Raw genomic sequence first — 11,463 nt, 5'->3', positions numbered from 1 at the left:
TAGCGTTTAAATGTTCATAAAAATCAATTGATTAAAAAATATTATAGAAATATCTTACTTCAACAGTATTTGCATTAATGAGTGGTACTATGCAGTGCAGACCTGTCATTTAAAAAAAGGAAAAGCCAGTATAGCTGAAAATACCTTTTATCATAAAGGTTAGTGCACATTTAAATGTGAAGAATAGGCCAAGCAACTTTGTCATGTCTAAGACCTTACCTTAGGTCTTCTCCTCACTGTAGATTATTAATCCAAAGACATGCAGCATTAACACATTTTAATGAAAATACTTTAAAAGTGTACGAGAGATGGCACATTACACTATAAAGTTCAAAAGAATGATAGTAAGTCAGAGAATTAGTATCTTAAACATTTTTCCCTTCTCAGTCATCATATATAATACCGTATACTTGGAACTATATTTTCTACTCAAGACGCATAAAAAAAATAAACCAAAATGTTTATACTTTTAGCATTGTCTATATTCTAAACTTAGGGTCAGTTCAGTTCAGTTCAGTCGCTCAGTCGTGTCTGAGTTGGTGTCCATCACCAACTCCTGGAGTTCACTCAAACTCAACATCCATCGAGTCGGTGATGCCATCCAGCCATCTCATCCTCTGTCGTCCCCTTTTCTTCCTGCCCCCAATCGCTCCCAGCATCAGTCTTTTCCAATGAGTCAACTCTTCGCATGAGGTGGCCAAAGTACTAGAGTTTCTTAGGGTAGCATATTTATATTTTTAGAATGGTAAAAATTAAGTAATTCCAGATAAAATAGTTTTAAAAAGACTGCACTAATGCCCTTAAAAGGAAATAAATATATTTGCAGTTACTTAGATAATATCAAGAAGGTCATGTTTTAGTCAAAAGCACATCTGTGATCTGAGTATGTTTGTGACTGAGCTTTAGTGTGTTTATATATTGTATTAATTTATAATCACATTAATTTTTTTCAATTCTGTTTATTTTTTTTAAAGTCTGTCTTGAAAGTACAACCATTGTGATTAATTGTGGCTTTAACAAAATCAGTGTAAACAAATCCAGTATCTAAACACATCTTCACCAATGAAATTAGGGAAAAGGGAAGGTATTTCAAAACATAGACAATCACAAAATATAGGTTTAATTACTACTGTTAAAATTGGAAAAAAAAAAAAAAAAACTACCAAGAAAACAAACATAAGTACTTGAGTAAGTCTTGCTATTCCAAAGAATGTAACATCTTTCCTAAGTTCTATAAGCAGTAGGTAGAAGTTCTGGAACACACAAACACTTAGGAAAAGAAAGGCTAGTTCCTTGGGAATGACTATCCAGTATGATACAATTACTTCAGGATAACATAAGAGGAACCTACCTTACAATCAGATTTTAACAAATGATTTTGCCACTAATAGAAATGGGGAATGAGTGAATGACAAGTTTTTCAGGGTGAAACAAAATAGACTAAAGGTAAGCACTGGATACAGAGCTGAGGTTTGCTTATTTTTCACAACCAAAAATAAGCAAGTTAACGATCTTGTACAAATAAAGCTTGATACTAAGTATGTGAAGAGAAGCATAAACATTACTAACTAGCCACACCCATGGAAGGCTGGGTTAACACCTTAAACACAGTACCGCCACTAGTGGGCAAACAAGGCAGAATGTCTAAAATACTGTTACACAGATGAGTCATGTTAATATAAATTCTTTATTTACATTAAGATCTGTCTCAGTTTGCTGGTGTGACCAAACCTTAGAAGGTAATCCCTAAGGGTAAAGCAGAATGTAAGAGCAGATATTCAGGTACCAGATAAAACGCTCAACTTGATGCAATCATAAACCTTCAAAATATTTTTCTAAAGTCACTGAAACCATTTTAGGTGGTGTTCTGGTGGTCAGTTAAAAGTGAACCATTAATCACTAGTAGTTTTTATCCTTGCCATAATTCTCTGCACTGAGTGGAAACACCATGAATATAGACACATTTTAAGTAGTAGAAGATTGACATTCTGTCATGCTATTTTTGATTTTATAAAAAAATCATAATAGACCCTCTCTCTCAAAAGTTGTAGAGGAACTTTATAATAAATTCTTAAATATATTTCTGTGATGTCTAGCAATAAACTTGAAAGTAGGACTAAAATGTTGCTAATAACTGTCTGCTTTATATTACACAAGGAAATATATATGTATTTACACAAACTGCAGTGAACTCCCTTCTCCACACATAAGACTTCTAAACAGAAAAAAGCAGTTCACAAAGAACTCTTAAGAATGTGACTGGACACTCAACTACCTGGTTGAAATCAGATTTCAGTCCTCTGTAATTCTGTTTTTCTAATGCCTTTTGCAAAAACTACAAGTAATCTGATTAAGTTTTATTTAGAGTCCTAACTGAGGATAAATTTTGTTATAAATTCTACACTTACTCACTGAGCATAGAACTCATTGTTACTGAACATGAAAGTTAGGTTTTCTCCCTGTGAGTTAGATTTTTTCCATGTGACTTAACTTTTTTCCCTCTGCTATCTATAAACTCCAAAATACCATTTTCTGTCAGAGATAATATGTGACAGAATTTTTCTTGTGTGAACAAAAATTCTGAAACTTGATTAAAATGCGCTTATGGTTTAAGAATAAACCAAACAAGTTTAAGTATAAATTTATACAGCGAATCCTTAGTGATCACATATGAATATCCATTTCTTTTCTGTAAACTCAGCAACTATATTCACACATCAAAAGATGTCAGTGAGCTCAGTCTTAAACTACATCTTGTTAAAGAAAACTATTTTAAAGAACAATGAAGAATCCAAGTTAAAAAAAGGTAAATGTTAGGTTTTTAAATCTGTTTTAAGAAATTAAAAATGGAAAGGTTTAAGAATTTACTGAATCTATTTCCCTAACTGTGGTATTAACAAAAATTTCTCACAAAATGTATAAAATAGCATAAACATTCAATACGTACACTAGCATTCGTCACTTATTCTTTCACTTGACTAGCATTTGTTAAGAAAACAAATGGCCAAAGTGCTTAATTTTCATTTAGAATGGAATAATCTGGGCTAACTCTGACCATAATATTAAAGAAAATGGAGGGGACACAGTACTCAAATTTTTACATGAATAAGGAGGGTTTGCTATTTTGCCTACTGAAGATTTTACCTCAACTTTAAATCTTCCTAAAATGCCAACAGCCCAAAATAAAATTTAGTATCACCTGACTATAGACTGAATAAACCTTCAACATCAATACTTGACACCTCAAATAATGACACAAAACCATAACACTTTTCATGTAAGGACCAAGCAGTTTTAAAAACAATCTAAATGGTCTCAAAGCGTTCTCAAACTTGAATGAAAATTTGAGCACACGTAATACTTTCAAAGAATAGGACTGTTTTAAGATTCTCTTTGGATTTGAATGACCATTTTGTTCACTTTTAAATAAATTACTATACAAAAATAAACAACTGAGGGTGTGTTTTTAAATTTTTTGTTTTTGGTTTTCCCAGGCAAAGGCCTTTGCTATGGCAACACAATGTACACACAGGCTAGCCTGTAACTTCTCTGCACAGAACAAATCAAGGGTGAGCAAGCTCACAGGGACTAGACTCTTGCAACTACGGCTCCCAGGGCCACTCACTCCTGCCATCTAGGCCTACGACTGGGGCGCAGTTCTAAACTTACCAAAAATGGAAGCCAAGGGCACAAGCTGGTAGGCAGGCAGAGAGATCTTTGGACAGGAGTCACTCCGTCAGTTAGGGAAGTGGACAAAAGCTGAGGGGAATATAAACAAGATTCTAGAATAAAGGCAGTGTCAGGATTAAGGAGAACCCTTTAGGAAGGGTTCTCATACTTCTGAAGTATACATGTTAATTGGGTGAGAACAAAAATACAACCCCCAGCTTCAAAAGAAATTTTAAATAATTATGCTAGTGCCTACACACTAGAGTTAAATCCGGAGCAGTACTGTTAATATCAGATGTTATCAAGAGTGAAGTGGAAACAGATTATGTTTGTATTTCTCCACAGACAAGTCAAAGGAAGAAACTGCACCTACAATCAAGAACTAAGAGGTCAAAAATACCACCTTCGAAAACCTCTGACCATAAATTGCTGAATTTGTGCTCTCATTTGAAGTTACTTTGACCCTAATTTACTGATCTTTTTGTTTAAGCATGCCTAGTTTTAAAAAATGGTGATTAGTTTTGAAATTTAAGATAAAACTTCTAGAACCTTCACCAAGATTACTATTAAAACCCTTAGTATAAAAGATGTCTGTGATCCTTACAATTGATGGAAGCCCTACTACTTTCATAGTTTTTAAATTTCTATTTTCTGAAATAATAATGGTCAGATATCTCCAACTGCTAAAGAAAATATAGTATGATCTGGTTTCCCCAAATTGAAACATGGTTAATAGAAATTAAAAAAAAATTGTATTTACACAAAAATAGCCTGAAAAATTAAAAAGAATAGTGAATCCTAGGATCTACTGGGGAGGGAAAAGCAGCATCATAAATAAGTTCAACTTGAAAATTTGGAATTTTTGTCCTGTGCCCCATGCTATTTATTAATCGCCGTATTTTAAAAACAACAATTTTATTACAAAGAAGAGGTTTTATCATCTGCATTTCTTCCTCATTCAGGTCAGCTTGGCTTTCTTCTTTGCGGGTCCTTTATGCCCTTTGGCCTTTCTTCTCAAATTCCGCCTGTCAACCACAGGCACTTCCACTTCTATCTCCTCGGAGCTGCTGTCCACAGTCTTTTCTGTTGATTGTGTCAACTGATCCAGTTGCTCAGAAGATGCTTCAGACTGCTCCTCTGACAGGTTCTTCTGTCCTGCATTCTGTGAAAACGGCACATCTTCAAGTTCAACCTCTATCAGAGAGCTCTGAGGCAGAGCTGCAGATGATTCCTGGGGCTCGGCAACCCCCTCCTCACCCTGGTCTTCCAATGAGGCAGTAGTGTTGGGTGACACATTTTCAGGGATCGATTCCTCAGAAAATTCAGCAATCACAGAGTTTGGAAAAGCGCTGTCGGACCGGTCTTCATTTGGGATAGTAGCCACATTGTCTGAACTCCCAAAATGTGCTTTCTTTCTTGAAACTAGAGGCAGCTTCTCTTCGGTGTGCCCCTTGTCATCAGACGGACTTTCATCTAGCAACGTTTCTGAGTCAGTTGCATGTGAAGTCTAAAAACAAAAAATCCAGTGAATAACTTTTGTAATAAAGTTCTTATAAAAATTATTCTCAGGCACTAATATGCAACGACCCTGAACCACATTTTAAAGAATTCAGGACTCACTACTTTTGTCAATCATGTGCACATATTCTCTGAATATAGCTCAATTTCTTAAAAACTGTATTACATGATAATTTGGATTCATTAAGTGCTTGCTTTAAAGATACAATTAAAGTAATGATTTTACCTCAAAAAGTATTTAAGGCTCTTAAACTTTCCATCAAGATTCTTCAAAACCATGAATCAACTCAAAAGTGTTTAGTTTCTTGATGTTACTGAAGCCAGAACCAAGAATCCTGGGACTTGACACTGTGCTACCCCACTGGGTTTGACTATTAGCTGATGGATGGGGTTTCCCAGGCGGTGCTAGCCATAAAGAACCCACCAGCCTGTGCAGGAGATGTAAGAGATGCGGGTTCGATCCCTGCGTCAGGAAGATCTCCTGGAAGAGGGCTGGCAACGCACTCCAATATGCTTGCCTGGAGAATCCCACGATCAGAGGAGCCCAATGGGCTACGGTCCACAGGGTCTCAAAGAATCGGACACAACTGAATGGACTTAGCAGGCAGGAAGGCAGTGAAAATTCTACTCAGGTAATTACATGAGACACCAATAAAACAATGCTATATAAGAGTTTTTTAGACTTGAATATTCAAAACTAGAAATTAAATGTCCTTTCAGATGTCACATACGCACACAAGTATTACTCAGCCATAAAAAAGGAATGAAATCTTGTCATTTGCAACAACATGGATGGATCTACACGGTACTATGCCAAGTGAAATAAGTCAAAGAAAAAACCCATATGATCTCATTTATATGTGGAATCTAAAAAACGAAACAAAATGAAAACAGACTCAGATTAAGACAGCAAATGGGCGGTTGCCAGAGGGTAGGGAGTGAGGGGACTGAAACAGGTAAAGGGGATTAAGAGGTACAAACTTCCAGTTACAAACTAAACCACAGGGATGGAATATACAGCGTAAGGAATATGTCAATAATACTGTAATAATTTTGTATGGGGACAGATAGTTAATAGACTTACACTTTACATTTAGGTGATCATGTTATAACATATGCAAAATCAAATCACTATGTAGTACACATGAAATCAATGCTGTACATCAACTATATTTCAATAAAAATATTTCTATAAAATATCATATCAACTTTTCCCCACTAATCAATCCAATTAAAACAAATGAAATGACTGTACCCGTTATAGACCAGCAATAGGTAATTCAAATATTTGCACGCATGCCTGCTAAGTCACTTCGGTTGTGTCTGACTCTTTGTGACCCTATGTACTGTAGATCCACCAGGCTCCTCTGTCCATGGGATTCTCCAGGCAAGAACCCAAAGTGGGGTGCCATTCCCGTCTCTAGGGCAACTTCCAGACCCAGGGACTGGGAAAGAGGCACCCAGGTCTCTCATGTCTCCTGCACTGGCAGGTGGTTCTTTACCACTAGCGCCACCTGGTGAATAGTATTTAGGTGTGTTAGTTACTCAGTGTCTGACTCTATGACCCCATGGGCTGTAGCCCTCCAGGCTCCTCTGTTCATGGAATTCTCCAGGCAAGAATACTGGAGTGGGTTGCCATTTCCTTTTTCAAGTATTTAGGTAAATAACGCTTTATCCATTTTTCCAAGCATTTCCTAAATTTACAAAGTAAAACTCATTTTGTTACCATAAGTCAGATATGAATGAAGTTACAAAGATTTGAATTTATATTACTGATCGCATCTGCTCAAAATATCCAATGTAGTATAATTTATTTTTCCTAAAGGACTGTACACGCTAAAATAGAGGAAAATATATATCCTACACTGCCCCAGCTGAGTCACCAAGGCTGGACACTGTAACTACAAAAAGTTAGGTTATTTTTCTATTACCTTATCCTGTGCAACACCCTCAAGGGGTTGTGAAGAGTCTACCACCAGTGGAGCAAGATTCGGAGAGTCTTCACTGGAATTAAAAGACTGCAATTTTAATTCTTCATCTAAAACTTCACTAGTAGAGTCCTCCTCTTCTGTTATGAGTGAAGTCTTAAGAGTATCATCTATTATCTCACCATTCATAGGCTCTAATGCAGATTCCTACACAATTGAGCAAAAAAGAAGGACAAAATTACAGATTAACTTACTTGTCATACAACGTGGGTCCATTCTCAATACCTCCCTATCATTCACCAGGACTCAAGATACAGTCTACTACATTACTGGGCATAGGTTAAGGAACAGCAGAGTCAGGAAGAGAACAGAACCCCTAAGCAGCCCATTTCCCTCTGTGTTCATGGAGAATGATGCAGTGAAGAGACCCTACCTCCTTCTCCCTCTTCCTCCTTACAGGGCAGTCACAGGAAGAACCTTTTCGGTAAAAAGTTATCAGAGAAAATCTAAATTTGGTGCTGGCTCTTTACAGAACATCAGCTGTTCAGTAGTTGGAATCTTTGGGGTCTGAGGAAGTCACAGTTCAGCATGCCTGGGAAGGAAGCACTATCAGATTTGTGGCAGGCTGAGTTTGGGTAAAGCTTCTTGCTGGGAGAAGAGAGTCTCCAACCTCAGTGAGCTCACTGTACAGTTAACAAAGGGTTGTCTCTAAACAATCCTGCCCCTTAAATCACATTAAAATATGGAAAAGTGATTTGATAACACAAGGTCTCCAATTTCTGAAACTCTTCCTCTGATGTTTAATCAATTTACAAGACTTCCATTAATGTCTAATATTTCTAATTAATACTAGTGACATTATAATAATTAGAAATCATTTTACATTTAAAAATTAGAATACTGATACACTCGAATTTTTAAAAATAGACTTGGCTGGATTGTATAGAATCCCTGATATCATATAATGAATATTTTCCTAAGGGATATTTAAATCAGAGACTTAGAAAAATTAATCTGGGGAATTCCCTGGTGGTCCAGTGGCTGAGAATCAGTGCTCCCAATGCAGGAGCCCAGGTTTGATCAGGGGTCAGGGAATCAGATCCCACATACCTCAACTAAAGGTCCCACATGCCACAACTAAGACCTGGTACAGCCAAATTAATTAATTAATTTTAAAAACCACATAGATTAAAAAAAAAAAGAAAAATTAATCTGGCCAGAGTATAAAGAATAAACTGCGCACAGAAGGTAATTAAAATAAAACTCACAAAAGGACCAACTAGGGTAGAAGAAATGTTAAAAAGATGAAAATGAGAAAGATACAGTAAAACATTTTGTAAAAAAATTGAATTTTGGTGAGTAACTACAAGAGAGAAACAAAAGAAAAAAACTCATGTCCTTCAAGTTCTAGGTTTGGGAATAGAATGAAAAATAGGAAATAGGAAAAGCAGAGAGAGTACACTGTACAGTGAGCTCACTGAGGTTGGGGCCTCTCTTTTCCCAGCAAGAAGCTTTACCCAAACTCAGCCTGCCACAAATCTGATAGTGCTTCCTTCCCAGGCATGCTTCTCAGTAGAGAAGCGATAGGCAAGAACAGAGATTAAATTTAAGATGATAAAAGACATCTGTCTAAACAGAAATACTCAGAAGGCAGGTAATATTATGAGATCATAGTCTGGATCAATATTCAAAGTCTAGAGTTACTGGTCACCCCCACAGAGACAATCATTCTGTCTAAAGACTAGATGCATTTCCAAAAAAAAAAAAGAACAAAAGGGCAGAAGGTCAAGAACTGAGTCTTCTAGAATGCCCACAAAGACAGGGGAAAAAGGAAAAAAACCAACAGGCAACAGAACAGTCAAAAACCAAATGCATGAAACCAAACCAAACTCCAGAAAGAGGTTACCTAGAAAGCAGAACCCAGTAGTGCTATAAAGCCAGGGGATCAGAAAGCCTAGAGGGAGAGAGAGTGGACAGCCTCAGCAAGGGCAGCCACTGGAGCGCAGTGAGAGCGTCACTGGTGAGCCACTACAGGAGGCGCTCACAGGTACTGTTGGGCAGAGTCGGCTCACGTGCAGTATGTACAGTGTAATCTTAAGTTTTTAATAAAGGAAAAAACCACACAAAGATACATTCCCATAATCATCTAGAAGCAGATAAATTTTGTTATTAAAACATGTATTTCCCCAATTTAAATCAGTAATGCAGTTTCACTTTCTTAGCTCCTGGTTGGAGTTGACAAACAGGTAAAATGTTTTTAAAGAAACTTAAGCATGTCTGAAAGAAAAAATAAGGAATCTGTAAAACACTAAAGATATTAAAGAAAAAGAAGAGAAGGACGGGAACTAGAGAAGATGAAAAAAGAAAAATAATTGAGGAGCTGCAGAAATCAAGCCAGAGAAAGAGATTTTTTACTCAGTCAAAAAGTTATTTTCTTACTTGTTTTCTAGTAATTAAACAAAAAAAGAATTTAGTTATTTTTTAGGAATTTGTAAATCAACTGTAAGTAAAAATACATTATTTTTTCTAAACAACTAATTCTATCCTTATATCCAAAATCAGGTGGATTTAGGGCTTGTTGGACCTAAAGGCATTCTAATTGGTTTTCTAAGGTAGGCTTTGAACAGTCACATCATTTGTGTCACTTCTTAAAGTTTATGTTTAATTCTACAAATTGATTTAAATTTTAAACACACTGAGAGGACATTACTATCTAAACATCTTCTACTTTATCTCTGTAATATGTCAAGCTTTATAAATTCAGTTAGAAATATAAAATACTTATAACTTTATCCTTCACTACCTGACTTTGCTTTAGACATATGTGCTTTTTAACATTACAATTTCTACTAAGAGTCTTTATGCTTTTCCAACAATATGCGACTAAGTTAAAAGTTACCTCCACTCATTTTATTAAATAAATAAATCTCAGGAATCCAAAAAGGAGGGGATATACGTATACATATAGCTGATTCACTTTACTGTACAGCAAACTAACACAACATTGTAAAGCAACTATATTCCAATAAAAATTAATTTTAAAAAAAGTGAATCACTCACCTTTTCACCTTCTTGCTTTTCCAGGCCTGGCTGGGTTTCTGGTGCTGGTTGAACATCTTTATCACTACTTTCATCCTCAAATTCAATCACACTCTGTTCGGGTTCTTCTTCCAAGAATTCTTCTGAGCTCTCTGAGGTGCGTGCAGTAGACTCCAATCTAGGAAACCAAGGAAAAACATTTTCACTTATTTTATTAAAGACAATCAGTTGCCACAGGTTACACTCATACAAAATGGCAAACTTTAATTAATTAATGATTTTATTGGAGTACAGCTGACTGACAATGTTGTGTTAGTTTCTGCTATACAGAAAAGTGCATCAGTTATACATATACATATATGCAATCTTCAGATGGCAAACCTAACTGGTAAATGTTGCATGTGTTCTGACTACTGACTGGCCATTACCCATCTCTCTCCCTCTTTTTGGGTCTCCCTATTCCTTAAGACACAACAATATTGAAATTAGGCCAGTTAATAACCCTGAAATGGCTCTAAATGTTCAAATGAAAGAAAGAGTCACATATTTCTTACTTTAAATCAAAACCTTGCCAGAAGTGACTAAATTTATAAAGGCACATTGAAAGCTGAGACAGGCAGAAAGCTAAGTCTCTTGTGCCAAATAGCCAAGCTGTGAATGCAAACCAAAAGTTCTTGGGAAAAAAAAAATCAACAGTGCTACTCCAAGTGAACACGTCAATGATAAGAAAGCAAAACAACCTTATTGCTGATCTAGAGAAAAAGGTATAGTGGTCTGGACAGAAGATCAAACCAATCTCAACATTCCCTTAGCCAACGCCTAATCCAGAACAAGGCCCTAAATCTGTTCATTTCCATGAAGGCTGAGAGAGGTAAGGATGCTGCAGAAAATAAGCATGAAGCTAGTAGAGAGGCTGGTTCATGAGATTGAAGGAAAGACGTTATCTCCATGATAGTGCCAGGTAAAGCAACCAGCGCTGATACAGAAGCTCTATCAAGTGAGCTAGAAGATCTAGAGCTAAGATAACGAACGAAAGTGGCTACAGTAAACAACAGACTTTCCAACGCAGACAAAAAGAGCATGTCATCTAAGACTTTCAGAGCAAGAAGAGAATAGTCAATACCTGGCTTTAAGTTTTCAAGGACAGGCTGACTCCTGTTAGGCACTCGTGCAGTTGACACCAATGCTCATTTACCATTCTGAAAATCCTAGGGCCCTTAAGAATTATCTACTCTGCCTGTCCTCTGTAAAGGGAACAGCACAGCTTGGGTGACAGCACAGCTGCTGACAGCATCGTTTACTGAGTATC

General features: G+C 36.5%; 1 protein-coding gene across 6 annotated transcripts in view; it reads right to left on the bottom strand.

The window, feature by feature from the left end:
* Positions 1–131: 131 nt before the first annotated feature.
* FAM169A (family with sequence similarity 169 member A) overlaps positions 132–11,463 on the bottom strand; it is a 66,296-nt gene continuing 54,964 nt past the window's right edge. For all 6 annotated transcript variants that reach the window (XM_070774533.1, XM_070774532.1, XM_070774530.1 and 3 more), the window contains 3 exons: positions 10,176–10,332; positions 7,119–7,322; positions 132–5,176 (listed from right to left, as the gene is read on the bottom strand). In XM_070774533.1, coding sequence (XP_070630634.1) covers positions 4,628–5,176; positions 7,119–7,322; positions 10,176–10,332 — 910 coding nt within the window. In that variant the 3' untranslated portion in view covers positions 132–4,627. The remainder of the gene's footprint in view (positions 5,177–7,118; positions 7,323–10,175; positions 10,333–11,463) is intronic.

The sequence above is a fragment of the Bos indicus genome, chromosome 20 (genome assembly GCF_029378745.1).
Source record: "Bos indicus isolate NIAB-ARS_2022 breed Sahiwal x Tharparkar chromosome 20, NIAB-ARS_B.indTharparkar_mat_pri_1.0, whole genome shotgun sequence".
Taxonomy (NCBI): domain Eukaryota; kingdom Metazoa; phylum Chordata; class Mammalia; order Artiodactyla; family Bovidae; genus Bos; species Bos indicus.
Note: the sequence above shows the minus strand (reverse complement) of the source record. Positions and strands in the feature narration are given on the sequence as shown.